We start from the raw sequence: 24680 nt of genomic DNA, 5'->3' as shown, positions 1-24680 counted from the left end.
TATTAACAAGATTAAGAACTGATCAAATTTTCATGAAGGCAGGTCTAGCGGTTTCGGAGATCTAATAAAAAAAGTAAAAAATCTGTCGGTCAAAAATGATCATTAGACATAAGCACATGAAATTATCAGATATTTTATAGAGATTTTAACAATAAGTATAAATTTTGTTTACATTCTTATGGGTTCCGTACCAATCCTTATCCGTTAGACTGCGGCGCGGCTCTTACACGCTTCTATATTTCGTCTCTATGCAGTTAAAGCAGCACGATTGCTTTGAAAAAAAGTTCAGAATTTCCAAAATATTTCAAAATACACTTTTCTTCAAAAAAAGTAAATTTTTATCAAAATTTATAGTTTCTCAAAAATCTAATTTTTCAACTGGTATATATGCGTTTATTCTTTTCAAAGTGCTGCAGTAGATTTTAAATCATTGTCATAGAATATTGTCATTTCTTCATGTCAGCAGCAATAAAGTATATTTTATAAGCCTGGAAATAAAATTTGAAAAACTCTGCTTGAGTGCAACATTCCTAGTATTCGCTAGCGCAAAGTCATCGCCTTAACGATACTAAAACATGCAAGAACCAAGAACATTAAACTAGCGCCGTATTCACAAGAATTCGCTAAATAATATCTCTGACACAGATGAACAGCGTATTATTACAGAATATAACGACGGGGAAATATGCTAAAATAATTAATATTTATATGGTGCTGAATAAAACATTTTTCATAATATGTCTGCGCATATTTAAATTGGATTCTTGAGTATTAAAATTGTGTTTAAAATGCGTAAACCAGCAGCAGAATGGTAATATTCTATTTTAATTGTAAACAACGGAACTCTTTTTTTACTTTGATTTGAAAATTTGACCTATTGATTATATTTCAATTTTGTTATACAGGGTGTCTTAGAACTTAACGTCAAGCCGAAACGAGATTATAGTATTGACTTTAACTCTCCTGACAAAAGAATTAAACTAGTGGTTTATGGCCTTGAGGCAAATTGCTGGAACTTTCCGAACCGAATTCAAATTTTGAAAATCCGAACTATTTTCGACATTCAAAAAATTTTTTTTTGGAAATTAAAAAACAAATTGAAATAACATTTTTTCTCTTTCCCAAAAACAATCGTTTCGTCAACACCAGCAAAAAGATTTGGAAATGTTCCATTAGGTTGCTTATTAAAACACTGTCATTTTTTGCACATTTTGCTCCGTAACTCCGAAACGGCTGGACCTGCTTTGGCCAAAAATTAACCACCACTTCTCCTCATCATCACGAATTATATGTTTTTTTGGAAGTTAAAAAAATATTTAACGTTTTTTGGAAATTAAGCTTTTAAGTGCAATCTAGAGCCTTGATGAAATTATGGTCATTTCTGGGTGGTTAATTTTAATCAATTTTGTGCATGTAAGCTTTGGATCTGTAAGAGCGAATAACAATTCTAGGACCACGTCAAAAAATTATGATACAATTGTCCTAAATTTCTGAGAATTAAGACTTTTTGTTAAACTCTAAATTTATAATTTTTAAAATCGATCGACTTTGAGTGGCCCTCCTTAAAAAAATTTGCTAAAATCTGTTTTATGAAATTCTGGCGCATTTAATCAGGATGATAAAATAGAAAAATACTTGATAACTTTATTTTTGAAAATTTTTGAATATGAAAATAAAAACCATAAAATGCTCAATTAGAGAACAGATTTTATTAGCGTTTTATTATTCCATAATTAATCTGTTCAGCTGTAGTGATTTGAAAACTATTGATATATTAGACATAACTAGGTAGCTCATGATTAATTAGCTCTCAAATCTGGCTTTAGCTCTGAATTTATTGATTTTGGTTAAAAGTTTTTACCATGCTTATTAAGTTGCACATCGCAGTTAAAATTTGGCCCACCTTCTTTTCTTGCCATTGGTAATCTTTTTTTTTATCTTGAGGCGTAGCGTTTAATTGATTTTTTGCTTGAAGTTTTTATTAATACGAGATAATCCAGTTATTCATTCCTGAATAATATTCCGTATTGATATCATTATATTATAAAATTATTCAGATGAAGGTAATTGGTGAAACTTATACTAATCTATTCAGTTTTTTTTTGGGGGGGGGGGAAAACACAAAAAACATACTCTGTCATGAATTATATTTTTGAACCACAGATATTTTTAAGTCATTAATTTTACGGCAAATTTTGAACGAGCATTTGACCATACTCATTATATCATCGGTTTTTTATGTTTAATTATATGTACATCTTTTTAGATATTCTGAAATTATTACTGTTTTTGTGGTTAGAAATTGAATAACGAAAATTTACATTAATAACATTGAGAAAATTTGATACAAAATTTGTCAATCATTTGCTCCATTTAAAAATGCTTTATCTAATTTATAAACTGTATTATAAAAATGTAAAATCCTTTTCTCTATTATATTGTATTTGAGAAATTTTATAATGCATTAAATTTATTAAATTTACATCGAAGTATTTGTCAAAGTTTTGGTTGCATACATTAATATCACTAGTGTTGTAGTTACTAGACATACTATAGTCTCTATTTTGTATTGTTTATTGACAGTTGTTCCGGGGATTCTAATAATATATATACATTTATACATACATATATATATATATATATATATATATATATATATTATATATACATATGTGCATAATATAAAAAAATGTTATTAGATTCGATAAACCATTGCATGTAGAGATCGTCAGAGTATCATCCGACATTTATGTCACATTTGTTGCAGCTTGTCATGTTGTGTGCAGTGACATTTCAAATGGAACACCTCGACATATTCATACCTATATATAATACATAATATATATATACACACACAAGCGTGATTCCTCGACAACTAAAATTGTCAGTATAGTCAAAAACTAGCTGTAAGTGGAATTCTGTCTTAAGGCAATTAGGGCATCGTGCCTTAAGGCAAATTGCTGGAACTTCCCGTACCAAAAATTATTATTTTTTTTAAAAACGATTAACATTTTTGAAAAAATTTTACTTTGAAAAAATAAGATTTTTGAGAAACTAAATTGGACAAAAAATTACTTTTTTTTGAAAAAAAAAATTTTTTTTTTAATTTTTTTTTTAATTTTTTTTTTGAAAAAAAATGTTTTCTTTATTTTGACATATTTTGGAAGATATAAATTTTTTTTCAAAGCAATCGTACTGCTTTAACTGTATAAAGACGAAATATCAAAGCGCGTAAGCGCCGCGTCGCCGTCTAACGCGTAAACCATGGTGAGGAACCCATTGGAATGTAAACCAAAATTATACTTATTGTTAAAATCTCTATAAAATATCTGATAATTTGATGTTCATATGTCTAATGATTATTTTTGACCGCCAAATGGCATTTTTTTTTACTTTTTTTACTAGATCTCCGAAACCGCTAGACCTGCCTTCATGAACATTTTATCAATTCTTCATCTTGTTAATACAAGTAAAATGTTTTTTGAATTATTAAAATCGGACTCTCCGTTCTCTTAAAAATTTAGTTACCGTTTTCGGCACTTTTTGCCCCTTATCTTCGGAACGGCTAGACCTGCCTTCGCCAAAAACTAATCCGCACGTCTCCTTATCAATACGAATCGAATGTTCTTTGAATTATTCAAATCGGTTGATCGGTGTTCCCGAAATCGTCGACGAAAATTTGTATCCGCACATACATACACACACGCACACACACACACATACACACACACACATACATCCATTTTTTCTAAGGTATGCCAAAATATTCAGAAACCTTTGAAACGTCGATAAATGCAAAAATTTTCATTTTCAATTTTTTTGCGATTACTATAACTTGCCCTACGGGAAGTTAAAAATTTACCCTTACAGGTGAAAAAAAGACAATATAAAAATATGCAAAAATTAAATATTATAGAGAACAAAAAATCTAATCAAATAATAAATGTGATATATTTATTACAGTAGTAATAATAATAGTAATAATCATGATATAAATAAAGAGAACGTGGTGATGTACGTCGCGGATTCATTTAGATCTGGAGCACGCTTTCAATCGATATTTCTTTTATTTTTTTACATTTATAATTATATTTGTATTTAAATTAAAGCACATGCAGTAGCATTAGATTACACTAATATAAAACTAAACCCTTAACCAACAGATAAATAAAAAAAATCAAGAGAAACGGTTTGGCTCTTCGTCGCGCAAAAATAAAATTTTTCGTAGTCATTATTGTGAAAAGGGGGCGTCCATTAATCACGTGAGGTTTTTAGGGGGGGGGGTTTAGCAAAAAATCACGAAATATCGCGTGGGGGACACAGGGGTATAGTAAGATGTTACGTGTATTTATTTTTAACTGATTTGAAAAAAAATCAAACGTTTTAAAAAAAATTTAAAAATTTCACAGTTTTATCACATACCCAAAAATACACGTGATATTTGGTATGGGAGGGGAGGTAATTTTGAATATCACCATGTGAAAGAGAAATCAACTTTCTACTCACAAACATACTTATTTAATTTTGGTCTCAAATGAATCAGGATGACTTGAAACGTCGAGAAAGCTTAAAATTAGCAGCTCGGATTTTTTTGCGAAAACATAAACTAGTCTTTCTGGAAGTTTAAAATCTAACAGTTATTGTCAACCATTTAATTTTTTAAAATGTATTATTTGTAAATTTCAAAAGTGTACTCAAAAGTCGTTACTCATATAACGAAGTTGTAATTCTGAAGATTAGATCTTTAATAGTCAAAATTCAAAATAAGAATTAGACATTGGACGTGAATCAAAGCGATCATGATTACAGTAAGCTTTTCTGTTAAAAATATTTAACCACTCTGTCATATTTTACCAAGATTGAGTGCAGCTTAACAAGCTTTCACTGGTGTATTTTTTGAACGATTTAAATAATGATAATATTTATAAAAATAATGTTTATCTATATATTGATAATGATATTAATTCATATCATTTCAATTATTTCTAGGACAATGCTCGTCACCGTTGGGAATGCAATCAGGAACAATTGTCGATAATGACATCACGGCCAGCTCGGCATATGATTCGGCAAGTGTTGGACCTCAACATGGAAGGTAAGATATCTTAATATTCTATTAAAATATTATTTAAGTTATTTTTTATTATCATAAGTAAATTGAATTGTAATTGGTCTATTGAAAGTAGTGATAATGTCAAACAACGATTGCAATAAACAATATTGTTCAGGTATCAATTTAGTGCATCAATTCGATATTTATCTTTACATATAAGGTTATAGCGGAAATATTTAGATACACATAGATAATTGTAGATACATTTATATAATTATGTAACTCACTAATGTATGTATTTATTATAAATAAGAAATTGTCGAAGATTCAATAATTTTTAGTGGTTCCAAATTATATGCCTCACAGCAACACGATATAGGGTAGAGCGGAGCACGAAGGTTAAGTTTAACTATGTGCAATTATATTGTGCAAAATAAACCATTTATATCATTATAAATAACACATATCAAACAACCATCTGACTATGTTTAGAAAACTCTAAGCTAATTCATCACTGTAGAAATATGTTTTTTTGCTGTTTATCAAAAGTTTATCACTTAGTCCTTTTTCCCTTAAACAGGTATAATATCTTATTTTTTATTTAAATAGGTTTTACAAAATGATAGCTACAATATTAAACTAATTTAAAATATAAATTTCCAAGGTACATTATTACAGAGATAACACTGTATAAAAACTTGATCTGAAAAAATAAATACATGTGACATCTTACTATAGAGTATAGACCCTTGCTCCCTTTGGTGTTATTTAGTGATTTTTTGTCAAACCCACCCACCATCTTTAAGAGTAACGTGATTATTGAACGCCCCCTAAGCTTTATACAGGTTATATGGAAAAAAACTTTTCAATATAAATTAAAATTAACGATACATATTATAAACCAATCAAATAACACATACTCAAAATTATATCAAGATCTCGTAAACTAAACAATACTTGAGTCATTGATTTTCAAGCATTTTCGTTTTTCTCCCGGTGGCATTTTCGTAAGAATCAAAGTGATGGCTAGCCATACAACTTTTGCCCCCTACTCTCAAATAATGTTGTTAACAAATTTTTTATTTTATTTTTAAGATATTGATGGTCGATCTTTTTACCCACGGGCCTTTGAGCCCAGCTGTATCATATTTTTTAAATGAGTTTTTGAATGTTCAATAAGATAGCAGCACGCAGTGCACCAAAAGTTTCGACTAAAAACTGTGTTATTTTCATTTTGTCATGTCGTCAAATTATCGTTCAGAAAAGCGCAAAAATATGATATTCACATACTTTCTGAGCACCATAAAATATATTTTGAACCTGAAAAATATCCTGAAATAAAATTCTTACAATTGGGTAACAAATGAGAATTGGAAATATTAGCATGTGTTGAAATGTTAGCAAATGTTAGTGTTCATATAAAGTCAAAAAATAAAACAATTGCTTACATTTTGAGAACCGTAAAATATATTTTATAGAAGAAAAATGTCCTAAAATAATTCTTACAACTGGGAAACAAATGAGAATTGAAAATGTTAGCATCTGTGAAGGATCATTTCAATACAAACGAAAACCGTAGTTTCGGTCGTCTATAGTCACCGGAGTGCTCGTACATGTATAATTAAATTCACAAAATTTAATATGTTACAAGAGGTTCTCTGAATAGCGTTTTCATTACAAAATGACGGATTTTCCGCCGGCTGATGTATATCTTATCACTATGCAAATGTTCCTTTCGTATTTCTATTGAACTTTGTGCGCTGATTTCGGATTTCTAATTACAAGCGAAATTTCTCAGCTTCGCATCAGCTTATGAATTCTATTCGAACCAACTTCGCTGGATGTTTAAACTAGTCAAATTATATTGCTGCACGTATATAAATTTATAAACTGCAATATTCTCGAATGAGTATATTCATTTGGAGAATTATTAATTTTAATATTTCTCATCATTAAATCTAATGGAATTAGAAAGACTTGTTATTTTCTTTGAGATTGCAGTTATTACTCCTTGATAGTATGAACATTCTTAATAAATTTGATTACTCTATAATGCCTAAATGTTAATTTATGGAACTGGCAAAAATAAAAACAAAAACAAAAATAATTACAAAATTAAGTATTACTTATTAACTTCCCGTAGGGTAAGTTATTGTAATGGTCCGAAAATCGGAATTGAAAATTTTTACATTTCTGGACGTTTTGAAGGTTTTTGAACATTTTGGCATACCCCAGAAAAAATGAATGTGTGTGTATGTGTGTGTGTGTGTGTATGTATGTATGGATACAAATTTCCAGTCACGTTTTCGGGCGCACGGATCAACCGATTTGAATGGTTCAAAAAAACATTCGACTCCTATTGATAGGGAAAAGAGCTGATTAGTTTTTGGCAAAGGCTGGTTCAGCCGTTTCGGAGATACGGAGCAAAGAGTGCAGAAAATAGAAATCGAATTTTTGAGAGTACGGAGTATCCGATTTGAATGATCTAAAAAACATTCAATTAGCAAATGTACAAGGAAATAAATCAAACTAGTGATGGATGGCATCGTGCTTTAAGGCAAATTGCTAGAACTTCCTGTATCAGAATTAAATATTCGAGGGAAAAAAATCAGTAATCAATAAATATTGATTAATGATTAATAACAATTTGAACATTTTCAAACAGATAATTATAATCACTATATATTTCATATTTCATAAAATATACAGTGATGATCATATCGCTCAAAACACTTTAGAAAGTTTACATTAGGAAGAGGTGCCGATTAAATTCATCTAACAATAAGGATATATTTCTTACGATTAGAATAACGTATTTGAAAGTTTGTAAATTTTTGAAAATTTGGAATTATCTGATAATTTAATGAGCATATGTCTAATGATCATTTTTGACCGCCAAATATCAACTTTTTTTAACTTTTTTCTCTATATCTCCGAAACCGCTAGATCTGCTTTAAATTTAATCAATTCTTCATTTTATCAATACAAGTAAAATGTTTTTTAAATCATTAAAATTGGGTACTCCATTCTCTAAAAACTGAACTATCGTTTTTGGCACTTTTTGCCCCGTATCTTTGAAACGGCTGAACCTGTCTCCGCCAAAAAACTAATCAGCACGACTTCTCATCAATAGGAATCGAATGTTTTTTTAATCATTCAAATCGTTTGACTCGTGCACCCGAAATCGTGGATGAAATATTGTATCCAAACATACACACACATACATCCATTTTTCCTAATGTATGCCAAAATGTATAAAAACCTTTGAAACGTAAGATTATAAGTATGTTCTATTTCGATTTTTTGCGATTACTATAACTTACCATACGGGATGTTAATTATGAATGAAAAATTGAATTTGAGTTGTTTCTTTTAGGAGGTTTTTAGTTCAGAAAAACTAAAATCATAAATATAAATACAAAAGCGTATCCAATATGATCAACAAGGTCTTAAAAGAATTCAATTAAAAAAATCCATTATAAATCGTTTTGCGAAGTCAAACTTACTGTGGGGAGCGGTAATTACCTTGAGGCAAGTTAATAAAATAGTTATAGTCGAACTTGTGAATTTCCGAATTAATCATTCTTGTACTAGTACACAAAAAAATACATATATAATATATATTCATCAAACCATTCATTTAAAATCCGACTTGACTTTCATATAATATCATACTAGTATATGATAATACCTAATACGAATTAGCTCTTTTAAATGTGCATATTACCCCATTCATCTTTCGTACGAACGTACGTGAAGCAATTAATATTTACTAACGATGAATACAAAACTCCAGATACACAACGAATTTAAATTATATCCAGAGGAGAATCATTAAAACTATCCGCGTATATACTCGTACGTAACCTGCGCTCGTATCGTAACATTCGTAACCCCGCGAAGCTTATGAACGCTGATGCTGAATTAGTTTGCTCAGATTCTCTAGTTGAAAATTTTATGTAATCGTACGAGAATTAATTATGTGAATTGTAATGGAGTAAGCTGTTCTATAATACAGCAGACTATCTTAATATGTATATATTTTTTGCATAGAAGCATATTTGTAACTATGTTTATGTAGCATTTTGCCTTAAGGCAAGTTGCATTAACTTCCCGGTTGACTTCGTCAACAAGAATTTATATTTAGATAGATAAATAAAAATTTTTCCTTCCGTAGGGTAAGTTACAGTAATCACAAAAAGATCGAAAGTGAAAATTTTTGCATATCTTTACGTTTTAAAGGTACCTTACCTAAGATACCTTAGAAAAATGGATGTAATGTATGTGTGTGTATGTATGTGTATGTATGTTTGGATACAATTTTCGTCCACGATTTTGGGTGCATGAATCAACCGATTTGATTCATGACTTAAAAAATATTCAAGACTGATTAATTTTTTGCGAAGACAGGTCCAGCCGTTTCGAAGATACGGGAAAAAAGTGCAAAAAATGATAATTCAGGTAACGGAGTGCCCGATTGAAATGGTTCAAAAAACATTTTATTTGTATTAACGAAATGAAGAATTGATTAAATTTGCAGGAGATACATAGAAAATTGTAAATGATATTTGGCGGTTTTTATCATACCCAATTATCAGATATTTTACAAAGATTTTAAACACGAGAACAATTTGTTACATTTTTTTTAGTTCCGTACCAAAATTTTTAATTTTTAATAAATAAAGTTTAAGGTTTATACTTTAAATATAAATTTAAAATTTACAATTTTGTTTAAAAATGTATATAAATCATATGCGTTATTGTAATCGTAAGAAACATATGTACATTCGGCATCTCTTCTTAATGTAAGAAGCATTTATAAGTGTTTTGAGCAATAACATCGTTCTGTAATAATAGAATAAATATATAGTAATTAATTTTGTCTTGAAAAATATTCAAAACAACTGTTACCAATCATTAATCAATCATCATGGATTTTTTTTGCTCGAATATTCAATTCTGATATGGGAAGTTCCAGTAATTTGACTTCAGGCACGATGCCAAGCATCACTACTTAATAGTTCATTTAGAAAATGAAGTTGTCAAATTAATCAATGCTGTAATATCTGATGGAATTAATTATAGTACTTATACAAACCTGCATCTCATATGAACTCTATTGCCATATTAGGTTTTATTGAGAAAAAAACTAAGAAAAAATCAATGAAATATTTAATTACATAGTGCTTGATTGAGCTTTGCCAAAAATTAAGCAGCACGAACACTATCCGTATCCAACTGATATCTTTCTAACAGCCTTTAAATTTTGATAAAATCGGTTCCATATTTTTGTGAAAACGTTAACAAACAAATTTGCACTTTTTTGCTAATTCTAAATAATCAACCCATACGATCGTGTCCTAAAATTTAAATTTTTAGGCTTTTGAATTTTTCAAATTGGTTTACACGTTTTTCCGTTTGAACATGAGCATCTCCTTTCAGATTTTTCATATTTTAACTTCCCGTAGGGTAAGTTATTGTAATCTCAAAAATATCGAAAATAAAAATTTTGGCATACCTTAGAAAAAATGGATGCATGTGTGTGTTGCCACTGGCATGGCACGATGCATGGGAAAGGTGCTGATCAGTTTTTGACAAAGATCGGCAGAATTGTTTTTTTTATATTTAAATGTTATAAAAATGTTCGTCATTTTTTATAAGACTTCTATGGCGATAAAGTTCATGATCTAAGGAAACTTCCTATTGGAGGTCAATGAAAAGTGGTTGTGTTGTACAAATTCATTAAAATTTGGAAAAAGGTAAAACTTCATTTAAGGCGAACTGCCACTTGCCTCTAGCTACTCATTGAAGAAGCTAGGAATATAAATAAAAATGGTGAGTTGAGGGCTATGGTTGATAAATAACTAACTACATGTTCATTCAGACTTTGGTATAACTTACATTAAGCAGACAGAAGTATCATCCATTACTTATAAATTGTCGAACCGAATCGAATATACTGTTATATCCTCTCCGTAATAGTCCAATCTCATAGACACTAAAAAGATATTGGCAAACAGGCCTACAATTTTTAACTAAATATTTCATAAAATGGCCTATATAAAGAAATTATGTCTTCCTTGTTATTTAACAAGAAATTAAAGTAAACACTCTTTTGTTGCTATTAATGTACAAAAGCCTTAGTAAACCAATTTTAAACTTAAGCCTCAGTAGCATTAATATTTTGTTATAATATTCTTCAATTAATAAATATATGAAAAATAAATACATAGGAGTAAATTATTTAAACTATAAGCAAAATCTATAATCCAATGTACTCCCAATTACAGCTTTTGCATTTTGCTGACGCGTTTATTATCTGATACACTCCGCGTTCTTCGATATATTTCGAAAATACTGCTGACTAGCTCATTCGATTAATTAACAATTTTGTGGAAAATTTGTTTGCGGATCGAGACGAAGTTGCACAAGGTACGGATTTTGTAATAATCAAGTTTGCATATTTTAAAAATGTATTTTTGCGTTAAATTAAAAATTAATAGGATCGGATAGTCTGCTTGCTATTTGCAATGCTGTTTTCATCTCTATTATGTTTTTTTGTATTCAGTAAATTGCATACATATTTCAGTTAATTGAAAATATGTTCGCATATTATCTAGGGGCCTTGGGGATTGAATATGCTTGTATATTACTGCTAGAAATAACAAAAAACGCAACAGAGATGAAAAAAAAAACGTTGTAAAGAACCTTGCACAGGCCATTTAAAGACAAAAAGATTAGGAAACGACAAAATTAATACAATTTTAATCATTATGCAGAAAAATTACTACATCGAGGGATTTGCCAATTGTTTTAATTTTTATTTCATTTTTTGCAGTTTATTAACTCCCAATTTTGAGTTTAGATTCGCATTCAGCGGTAAAATATACATTGAATAAAAACATATGTCGAGCATTCAGCCAACTTTTTTTGTTGACCTGTGTAATTATGAAGAGAACTAATTGTACATCTACTGTTATAGGTCACTGTGAATATATGTATATCATATACTACTATCAAACAGTTTTTATTATGGATCTATGCTCATTTTTATACGTTTCAGCAAAAGGTTATATTACTTGAAAATTTAATATTATGGAAAATTTATTTGCAGATTGATGTTGGATAAACAAGGAGGAGCCTGGTGTCCTCGAAATATGGTCTCAAGTGACGCGAAGGAATATTTACAGGTACTTTAATATTCCAACATGACCTGCTGTTTAGATTTCATAGAATATTCAAATATCTATTTAATATTGATAAACACACATACAGCAAAATAAAATATAAATTTTCGGATTTGTGATTTTATACTGTAATGACAATTCATAGACCTTAATGCAATTAATGAGACATAAATAAAAATTAAACAAATTTTGAAAACACTTTTAATTATGCTGCATAAGTTGTGAAACTGAATATTATTTTTCATAAGTGCCAACCAAATAAGAAATATACTACTAATGATTAGTGAAAAAGAATGCATTATTTTGTCAGAACAAAAACTAAAAATAATATTGAAAAATATTGAAATGTGAACTTACAAAGCAAGAACGTTTTACTAAAAACATGTCTATGATTTTTAAGTACCTTAACTTTATCATACTCTATTAAAAAAGGAAGCTTTTACTTCAGAAATTTGAAGATCACAAAGATGGTAACGTAATTATATACAGGATGTCCCAGAACTCAAAGTCGAACCGAAACAGGGTGACAGTATTGACCGCAACTGTCTTAAAAAAATGAGAATAAAATTATCTCACGGTGTTTGGAAATTATGAGCTTTTCGGTGCAACCTAGAGCTTTCATACAAGTGTGACATATTTATTGGTTATTGAGGTTAAGTTTTATCAAATTTGTTTATTTAAGCTTTGTGTCCGTAATCGTAAATAACACATCTAGAGTCACAGTAAAAAATTGAGATTGAGATTGATTGCATTGAGCCTTTTTGATGAAATATGAATTTAAATATTCTAAAACCGGACGACTTTTAGAATCCGTCTCTCAGAAAAATGCATTAAGATATGTTGGTACCTTCCACCATAAGTTGGCGCATTTAACCAGTATTGTAAAATAGTAAAATACTTGATAGTTTTATATTTAAAAAAAAATTAGTAAAAAATAAAAACCTAAAAATGGCATGATTTTTGCTAGTGGTAGAGTTCCTTACTTTCGGACATTGGTTGCATGCGACAAGGCAAGCATTTGAACATTTGCCATTTTTAGGTTTCTATTTTTTTACTCGAATTTTTCTATCATAAACTTTCAAGTTTTTTACTATTTCACAATCCTGATTAAATGCGCCAACTTTGTATGGAACTTGCCAACACACTTTAATGCATTTTTTTTTAAAGAAAGGTCTCTCTATGTCGGTTGATTTTAATAACTTAAATTAATTAGTTCAACAAAAAGTCTTAATTTTTTAAAACTTTGGGAAATTTCGTAATGTTTTTTAATGTGTTTTGACATTACGGATCTAATGTTTAAATAGATAAAATTAATAAAAAAATTAACCACAATGACCAGAATATAGTCACAATTTTACCAGAGCTTTAGGTTGCAGTTAAAAGCTCATAATTTCCAAACAGCGTGAGATAATTAGTTTTCTATTACTTTTAGAACATTTATTAATAATATCACCTCGTTTTGGCTTGACATTAAGTTCCGGTATACCCTGTATAAAGTAATGATTATAAATAATATATAAACAATATGATTTGTATAAAATGACTTTTACAGAAAAAAATAATAACTTGGCTTTTTTTCCAAAAATCAATTAAATAAAATTATCATATGATTTGTCTACTTCGTTTTGCAAATTTTCTATGATAAAAATTAGTTTGTTTTAAATTCTTACATTAATTGATCGATTCATAAATAATTAGTTATTATGCGATACAGCAGAATTTTGTTTATCAGGACCTCAGTTATACGGATTTGCGATTATCCGGACTACCAACCGCACCCACAATTCGAATTTTTGCCTAATTAATGCTGCAGTTAAGTATTTGTATGTAATGTAATTTGATAAACTATGTATGTACATATATAAGAAAGTGTTAATTTTTTAATAAAGCATTATTTTCGTTTATATCTATGTATGTGTTGTTACTTTTAATAAATACATAACATTATTCTTCTTACATTCAATTATCCGGATTTTTGATTATCCGAATGCCCATCGACAACAATTAGTCCGGTTAATCGCGTTTCGACTGTAGATACCCATTACATCATATTTTATGTACAATTGAATCTAGCATATTAAATGCATCGATACCGAATTTGGCAAAGTTTTAAATTTCTTTAAAAATAGTTCAACATATATCCACCTACCTTTATCGGTAAACACTACTTCATTACCTTGATTAGTTTCCGTATTTCAAAAAGAGATGCTTCATTACATGGCTGAAACGGAAAACTTTTCAAAGACCAAAGACACTATCAGTTTTTTTTCACAGCAGGAAGGCAACCCACGCCCCACCTTATACCTACAAATAAACCTTTAATTAAATCTTTCGGTGTTTGCTCTTGTCCTAGATCGAGTTGACGTCAATGCGGGCCATAACGGCGGTGCGAACGCAGGGCCGGTTCGGGAACGGGCAAGGTCAGGAATACGCCGAGGCCTACATGATTGACTACTGGCGTCCGGCTCTACAGAAATGGGTCCGTTGGAAAAACATACACGGGAAACAGGTGATTTTACCCTTATCTGTAAGTAGGATAAAATCTATCTAGTATGGCAAGGGATAAGCTGAGGTTTCGTGCGATTAGGCAACGACGTCAAAGAATTCCCGAGGGTCTTGTGAAAATAGTTTGACGAGAGAAAGATTAATGTTGAGGCATCTTTTTGTAGCCAAAAGGCATGTTTGGATTGTAATACTGATTTAAAATTACAAGGATTGAAATAAAAATTTAGTTTTCCGAAAGGTTAGGAGTAATATTGAACAGAAATTTTTGTCAATTAATTTGTCATAACTGTTGCGTCAATGACGTATGGAGATTCATCCATTAATTAATTTTCTTCTATAAATGTATTGTTTTCAGTCTTCTTATGGGAATTTATTTTTGAAAATCTTGTTTTAGTGTTTTGGAGTGATATCTGTTCTTTCGATTATATTTTATACTTCTCTCCTCAATAACCTGCTGTAAATATTTGATGTTTAAATCTCGGTGAATTGTATTTTTCGCAAAATACCAGGAAGCTTTTACTATGGCTCGTAATATTTTTGATTGTGTTCTCTAGATATTCGAACAAGATGTATGTATTTTCATATAAATTTTCGAATAATTCTTAAAAAATATTTTCTAATCCAAAAGACACCTTATTGCGAAACATGTTGTATACTACTCGCCATAAAGAAAAAGCACATATAACTTTTATATTTTTGTCAGAAAGTCCGGTTTCCTAATTTTATATTTTCACTACATTCCAAGCCATTCTGTATCGTTTGAGACAGAAATTGGAAAAAGTGTTTGTGCGAATGAAAGCCAAACTTTGAGCTTTTGTCAACGTTTGCTCAAAAACGGTAATTCATTGATTGGTGGTTTCATTTAAAAATAATTTTAATTTGCTCAAATTTGATTGTATTATAAAGTAACATACCTTGGTTTTTGACAAGAAGGGTTTATATCTGAAGATCAATATTGTAATTAGGCGGCTAATTGAACAAATAGTTTTGCAAATATGCGAATAAAAGAATTCCTAATGTAAAAACTTACCTTTTGAGTTAAATGTTAAAAAAAACACAAAAAATTTAAATTCAGTGGCAATGGTGGAAACAGTTTTATGGGTATAGATTTAAAGCAAATTTGGCACCAGGAAAAAAGGAGAGGATGTCGATAGGTTGTCTACACCCGCACCCAACGTGTTAAATACTTATAGTTTTTTGGGTATAGATTTAAAGCAAATTTGGCACCAGGAAAAAAGGAGAGGCTGTCGATAGGTTGTCGACACCCGCAGCCAACGTGTTAAATACTTATAGTATATTGGGTATATATTTAAAGCAAATTTGGCACCAGGAAAAAAGGAGAGGATGTCGATAGGTTGTCGACACCCGCAGCCAACGTGTTAAATACTTATTTAACAAACATTTGCTTCAACGTTTTCAACAGAAATCCTTAACTCAAGCTTTTGAAGATTAACGAACTGATATCTGTTCGAAAAACATCAGTTGGGAATCGTGCTGATTATCGGTTTTGTGAAGAAGTAGTTTGTGCCATTTGTTCATAATTAATTATTGACATAACAAAATCTGCAATTTCAATTAAACTTTGTATAGTGATATAATCTTTTTCTAAAGAGCTATACATTTCCTACATCTTAGTAAAAATATATATCCACATAAAACAGTTTTTATGTAACAAATAATATCTGAGATAATTGAATGGAAAAAACAATTGTCGATGACTAATAAATTAGTATAGTTGATTGGGTACATCATTTTATACTTCTCATGAAGCATCGAAATTTAAAATTAATATGACACTAAATCGATTTGTAATAAATCATCGTGTAATATTTTTGGTTCCACCTCAAACTTACTCTTTTCGCAGAGTTTGCAAAAATTTATTAATAAACAAGTAAAGAGTTGTCGTGCATGCACTTATAAAATAACACTGAGCAAGCACTTTTAAATTTTTCGAGTTAATTCAATATAACAAAAATCAAAGAATTCAGTAAGCGTTTCCATGTGAAAAATCTTTCAATAATTATATACTGAAACTAATGAACTGATTAAACTCTTCATTCAAGTTTCTCAAACTTCAAACTTCAAAAATGACATAATTAGCTTTCCATTTACTTTTATTGATCAGTATCAAGTCCGACTGGTGTTAATTATATAAAAAAGCTCGTATAGCAATTTTGGTCGCTCGTTTTTATAATATTAAAACATTGTGAGTTTTATTATTATTATTATTAAAGCATCTTAAATGATTATATAGTCCCTAAATATTGATTCTTTACAAAGATTATAATAAAAAAAAAATTCTTAAGTTAAGTTTTGAGCAACCTTCAGTAAATATGATATATTACCACTAGCATATACATTCCATTTTCAAACTATTTGTAACATGTCTATAATATTTTAAATTTTATTTATAAATTTTTATCAAATTATGAGACTAGTGGGTATGATTAATGAACAATTTATATTTTAATCAGTACAGAAAAAGTTTCTCTGACAAGATAATCACTCCTGGATCTATGGTTTCTTCGACAAAGTTTCTTTCATAGAACTAACATCATTATAATGACTTATTTACAGTTACCTAAAAAACTCGCTTGGAAAACTTTGACAAAAACAAACACGGTAATTAAACTTGTAATTCAAGTTTTAAATACATTGCACTATAACTGTAGACATAATTAACTTTCTATTTAATTCCATTGATCAATAGATTTAAAAACATTAAAAACAATTAAAAACATAGATTTTTAAACAAAAAACTTTACAGTTGTTTTGATTTTTTTCAATATATTTCAATCATTATAACTCCACGAGCAGAAACAGCGACTAAATAGATTTAAAATAACTAATGAACCTTTTAAAAAGAATTAATTAAAGAGAATAAATGAACAAAACTGTATTAATTTAAGAAATACGGAAATATCACGTACTTTGATCTGAAACTAAAAGAAATTGCTAAATGACAAACACTATAATGTCAAAGTGGAAAAAGTTCTAATCCTTAGTAGAAGGATGTGTGTATAGAAGCGAGATGCGACATTTTCGAGAAGCATTTAATCAGCTTATGTTATTAAACATTGTCTGGCTATGTTTTAATGAAACCTGAAAGGACTAATGGAAATCTTAAAACAAGCTTACTAAAAAAATCCTATAAGAAGTAAAACCGCAGATTTTTATAAACTTATGGGAAATGCGGAACGTTGCGTAGCTAATGCACTCATATTTTGTATTATAATATATAATGCATACAAACACAGGCATAAATTTATAAATATACTAGCTAACCCGACAGACGTTTTCTTGTACCCACGTCTACAATTCAAAAGTTTCAATTTTTTTAATATCCTTTCCTATACTTTTTAATATCTTATTTGATGTTTGTGATTCATTTATGGTCTTAGCATAAGCAGTATCAAAAATTCGGAAAAAAAATATAGTATCTGCAGTAAAAAACCAGTATCACACTTGATTTTACCACACTACATAATTGCTTCAATTTAGTCTATAATTTTCACAATCTCGTACAATATATTAGTTGCTTTTTGGCAATTATAATATCTAAAGTACATTTTTCTAATTAATAATTTAATGAACATTATTGTTTATGTTAAAATCTCAAGTGAATTAATTTGTAAAATCTAGTTCTTATGAGTACTCTTCAATCTAAGATCAACTTGCTAAATATTCCATGTCCAATGCCAAACAAAATTCTAAATCATTTTTTTAATAAGTAGAAATATTTTTTGTGTTGTTAAATAATTTAGTAATGTAAACCAAAATGCGACATACATAAAATTAAAAAAATAATGTATATGCAATTTTGGACTTATTGCGTTATTAATTAAACTGAATTATATAATTTCATCTGCCAACATATACTGTTGATAGTATCTTATATTATTTTAATTTCTGGTACATCTCATCTGCTTTTCGGCAATAATAATGTAGGAATTAAATTTTTTTTTTACATTTTTCTAATATTATTAAGACTCATAATTTCAGCTAAATTCAAATTTCATGTGAATTGACATTTCTGGCAATTGAGAGTTCAAATGTTTTCAATGTGAAACAATGAAAAGTGTTTATTTTGTAATTTTTGCCATTCAATATTACTACAGTTTCATAGTTCATTAGATCTTAAAAATTTTCCGTGACAAACTCTAAAAAAATTATCAAAATCCAATGAATTTTAAATATAATATAATATTTAATAAAGTATAGAAGAATTCTATATATAAGATAAATAAGTATATATTTATTAATGAATATACAATTGTCTGCGATGAACTAAAATTTGAATACATGCTGTTTACTTAAATAGTATAATTTATAGAAGCTATATTTAACAAATGCTTCATAGGATTACAAGATTTGTTTATGCACATAATTTTGAATATAATTTCATATCTGTATTTACAGTACATATAAATTTACACTATATGAATATGAATAACAACTATCCATCTATTACATTAGTTTGGATGTTTTGTTGCTCAAATTATATATTGCTGTCTGTTGTTTCCAGAACTCAAACTTTACATCATATGTCACTCTATTTAATTTTGAATTCTGTGGACTACATTTTTAATACCTTCAGAAAAGCTAGATGATCAGATAAACTTTGATGATTTTTTTAATTCAATCTCTTATCATAGGCAGATAATATTTTAGTTTGTTATTTCAGACTATGAAATCTATCGTTGTACAAAATTTCATCAACACGTTTCATCAAAATCAAATCAGTCAATAAAAAAAAATAATTACGCAGAAATGACTGTGCTGATATTTACCAAAAGATTTTACACTTTTTTGCTAATTACAAAGAAACGGCTCGGCCTCTACTTGCCCAAAATTAATCGGTCCTTATCGAGATACATCGAATGCTTTTAAATTTTTCAGATCGGTTTAGCCATTTTTGAGAAAAAGTCGACGAAAGGATCTAAAATCGGATCACACACATTCATACGCACATAATTTCTCCAAATTTGGTATGATCAATTTAGAATGACTTGAAGGCCGAGAAAATATAAAGTTACAAGATAGGATTTTTTCGCAAAAACCACTTCCCCTTAGGGAAGTTAATATAATTTCAAGTGAAAATAGCTAATTTGCTATTGAAAATGGAGGGAAGTGTTCGTAAAAATTGATAAAACCAGAATAAGCATCGTTTCCAACAGTTTAGGGACAGATTCCGCCGCATAACAGAAACATGTTATGGCAAGGCCATGTTACGTTCCAATTTCCTTACACTATGCGCTACTGAATCATACTGAATACTGTCAAAATATCATGTATTTGCTGTGTATTCAGGCGTTTCACACATATACTGAAACCTCACTTGTATGTTATGAAGATGGGTCAGGAAAACCCTGTTATCTAAGATTGTTTTTTTTTGACATTTGTGCAGTTTATAGGTTAGGTTTTTTATCTGACAGTCTGATAATGCCTGACTGCACACCAACCACATGGCTTTGCCAATATTTAGTATGGAAAGTTCTTTATAACATGACCTTGCCATAACATTTTTCTGTTATGCGGCATAATCGGTTCCTTAGTTCTAATATCTAATCAAAATATGTCATATTTGTTGCAAAATATAAATTTCCAAAAATTGCAATACGTTGTGTTTCAATGTTGTACATACATAACTCGAAAAACAATCACAGGAACACGAGGGTCTCATAGAAACATGGCATTATATGTTATCTCCCAGGAATGACGGAAAAGGAAATAAAAACATGGATATCTTATCATGAAGAGCACATAACGGACCGCGGAATGATGGATTATTCAATAAAAAATACATTGCTCTTTGCCGGCGATGTGCCGTCTAGTAAAGCGAATATTTCATGAAAGTACTACCACAGAATAAAGTCATAAAGCCGATGATTCGAATTATTTATGAGAAAAGAATAATTCATAAAAAATTCATTGATTCGGTATTTCTATTACCTTTAATAAACAAAAAGCAGTGAAATGTCATTATATATACATTAGCAAAGCAAGCGCCTTTTTATGTTACAATTATTTAGTAATCTGTATGCTTTATTGATTGATTAAACTAATTATTTATTTATTTTGTTGTCGGTTAATTATACTATATTATATATTTTTACCATAGTTTTAAATGAACAACTGATTGCAAATATAATATATAAGTGAAAGTGGCAGGCAAAAGAAAATGTGAATAGTTTAACCTCTGCAAAGCTTCCCACATGTTAATGTTCATAGATATTAATAGTCTTTTCAAGAGCCAACCTAATCTGATTCTATTTAAATTTAATTGGTCATTTAAATTTTCAAAATTTTAATATTATTTAAAATATATTCAAATTAAGAAAGATTGAAAAAAATTGAGATATTGGAAAATTTCACAGCTTTACCATAGATTTGTATGGTACCTATTTTGCAATCAAAAACTGTTTTATCTTCAGATTTTAATATTTGAAGTCTCTATTTTTTGGCAAAAATTTCTCTTTAAGCTAACCATTTATAAACATATGTACTGTTTGTGCACATCGGGAAATGTTTGTACGATTTAAAAATAGGAGGGGTGGACAACCCTTAATAAAAATAAATAGTTTTTTTAAGTAAAAGTCAAGCTTTATCAGAAGGTCTAAAAAATATGAATTGAAATTCTGTGAAAAACACTTACTGACTGAAAGCGTGGTAAAAAATTATTCGTTAACTAAATAGATAGAATTTAATGTGTAGAGAGGATGAAAATTTAAAGCTGTATGCATTTTCAAGCTGTACATTATGAACATTAAAATTAAAAGATTCCAAAAACTAAAAAACTTAGGGGTGGAACATCCCCTAATGAAAATAAATAGTTTTTCGTAGTAAAAAGAGTTCTTTGTATTTTTCACTTTTGAACTATAGAAAATTAGAATTAAGAAAATTGGTTCCAAAATTTGAAAAAAATGGTAGGAGTAAACAACCATTGATAAAAATAAGCAGTATTTTTAAGTAAAAAGCGTTGTATTTGTCTTCCAGTTTCACAAAAAAATAAAAAAAATAATGACATTGACCAACATGAAAAGTGTTAGGGTTGGACAACCCTTAACATAAATAAATTGTTTTTGAAAGTAAAATTTAAGCGTTTTCTTTGAGCTCAAAAAATTGGAAAAAATGATAAGGGTGAACAATTATTATCATTTAGGCGTATCAAAAATGGTTAGTAACCGATTCTCAGACGTACTGAATACAAATATAAAATTTGGTGAAAATCGGTAAAGCAGTAATAAAATGGTAATGGGAATAATAAGCAAGGGAGGGGAAGAAAATAATTGATTTTGTGGTGCTCTCATACCATGAACCTGCCTTCGGGCAGACTACTTTCATTATTATTATATATATCTGTTACATATATACTCATCATATTATAGTGTGCATGTGGCTGTTTAGATGTATGTGATACAAGAATATGACTACTAAAAAGGCTTTTAAGAAGGTATAGAAACGGGATAGTTTCCCGAATTCCATTCACCTACTGCTAGAATTTCAATATCGGATATCGAAGAAACGCGAGTGGCCACAAATTCTTTTGATCGTCTGGTTTAAGGGTTTGCTCATAATCGTAAATGTTTCAGTTCGAAGCGTACATACATTTCAATAAAAATAAATGATAAACTTCCTTAGAATTATCTCAAACCAATTTATTCAGTGCCAACAAAAATAAACTACAAGCGAAATTCAATCCCATTTATTTAACAATAAATACAAGTAAATTTGAAAGCTTTTAGAATATTTTTAGAAGATTTTTTTTTATAATTTTATTAAATCAAATTATATTTTTAAAAGTCGGTATATATGTCGGCTTTGATATTATAAATAGTGATTAAAATTATTTTGTGCAAATTTATTTAAGAGTTTATACAGAATTACCCAGAGCAGGGAGTGAGAACGATTTTTCACTGGAAACCATGGTCGCTTAAACATCAATAAATTTTATAAATAATTATGGAACAAAAAAGAGAAAATAATTGCATTTTTATACCTACCTATCTACTCATATTTTCTATTGAGGTAACATCATTAATTAATTGATCGTAATCCGATATTTAATTTGTTTAAAGCATTAAAGTATCACTTGTTTAATTTTAGGATAAATATTGAATAATTACATCAAATAGGACGTTATGTATTTTTTACTATCTCTTTTATTTACAACTGTCTAGTAAAGGACATTCAATAAATTTGATAGTCGGTTGAAAGGGAACATTGTATACTACAAGGGCATGTTGGAAAAAACAACTCAGTAGTTGTTTTTCCATTCGATTTAGAATTCACAATATTTTATTGATAATTATATAATTTTAACTATTTACTTATTGAATAATTTCTTATAAATAATGATAAAGTTATTTTCATTTTTTATCAGGAGAGTTGATGGCTTAAATCCAGTGGCGCTTTTCTTTTCAATCTTCTTGGATAGTTCTCTGTTATCAAGGAGTTTGCTAATGAATTTGCGTGACTGATTAGCTTGTTTCTATACTTGTGTGCTGTTTTTGTTATTACTTCATTTATGGTAGGTGTATTTGTGTTGACATGAATCCACCAGCTGGGAACATATTTTGGAGTTCCTAAGGCAATTTTGAAAAATAATTATGAAGAAATGACCTGTAGATCTTGAACTAAGAAGCTAATTAGTGCAATCCGCAACTGAAATTTCTAGAACACATGCAAGTTTCTTCTTTTTACCAGTGTGGGTCTTTGTGATCTTGCAAAATAGTACTATGTCGTTTTGTCTATTGTATAAGTACGTTATTTGCTCGAAATTGAACAAAAATGAATAATTAATTAAAATTGCGACAAACGCATGATTATTGCTTAAGATAACTAGTACTGACATAAGTTAATAGCTTTAAACTTAAATAACAAACATAAATAATAGGTCCCCAAAAATGATCAATACATTCTTAAAATCAACTTTTCAAGACGCGAAATACGTTTGAACTGATTACTGTGACAATGACGCTGAACATCTGACCGGATTGTTATTATGGCTTTCTTATGTCAGGGCATATTATACTGTCACGGTAACCTCAATAAATATAGTTAATTTGTGATTAAGACCACTGTGTCATTTTGTTCGAATATACCATTTTGTCCGTATCTTTCCTACTTATTCTAATTTTGAATTGACATCTTACACTTGAAATAAAAGTCATAAAGTTACCAAATCAGATTAGCTTCTATTGTTATTTCATTTTCAATTGTCATTTATTGAAGTAAAACTTCTTTAGGCGCGACTAGGGTGTAAACGCGTACAAATGCAATGGAAGTGCGTTACGACAGATAAGAGTCGAGTGCCAATGATTCGTCATTTGCTCTCGATGATATCATTTATATACGGGTTCATTGTGATCAGTCGTCGCGTATGTGAATAGAATTCTGTTGTTGTATGCGTACCGGCGTCAACGTTGTATGCGTATCGATATCAGCAAGAAAATCGGCATAGATAAATAAACATTTTGAATTTACATCGTAGTAAAAATCTTGATTTAATAAAAAATACCTGAATCAGAAGAATATTTTACCCTGTCTCCCGTAAATAATTAGAATGAACATAATGAAACAAATGCATCATTTGCGCCGTGTATGAAACGTAAAATTATTGAAATAATTTCTAAATTATTCGTAGTTTCTATAAACCTTTGAAGTTATTGAAATGTAAAATATTTTTTATGCAAAACAGATATCACAGCTGTTCAAAAAATGAGATTATATCGCCAGCAAAAAAAAATATATGTTGATTTTTTTTACGTGAATTTCTTCAAACACAATTATTACATGATGAGTGAAGTTGCGAAAACAATATTTGTTTAGGCGTTGTTTAACATAATCCACTGTGTGAACGAAGATTATAGAATTTATTAATCAGCAATTACTTCATTTCCATAATAAATGTTTATTTCTAAATGCTAATTACA

The 24680-nt window shown here is 29.1% G+C and overlaps 1 protein-coding gene across 1 annotated transcript in view; it reads left to right on the top strand.

Moving 5' to 3' along the window:
- LOC113366474 (discoidin domain-containing receptor 2-like) overlaps positions 1-24680 on the top strand; it is a 463043-nt gene that overhangs the window by 107768 nt on the left and 330595 nt on the right. The window contains exons 2-4 of the mRNA XM_026608082.1: positions 4990-5095; positions 12168-12243; positions 14594-14749. Coding sequence (XP_026463867.1) covers positions 4990-5095; positions 12168-12243; positions 14594-14749 — 338 coding nt within the window. The remainder of the gene's footprint in view (positions 1-4989; positions 5096-12167; positions 12244-14593; positions 14750-24680) is intronic.

This window comes from Ctenocephalides felis, unplaced genomic scaffold (genome assembly GCF_003426905.1).
Source record: "Ctenocephalides felis isolate EL2017-DRISC unplaced genomic scaffold, ASM342690v1 CF-g0.4_SCAFFOLD_01170, whole genome shotgun sequence".
NCBI classification, from domain to species: Eukaryota; Metazoa; Arthropoda; class Insecta; order Siphonaptera; family Pulicidae; genus Ctenocephalides; species Ctenocephalides felis.
Note: the sequence above shows the minus strand (reverse complement) of the source record. Positions and strands in the feature narration are given on the sequence as shown.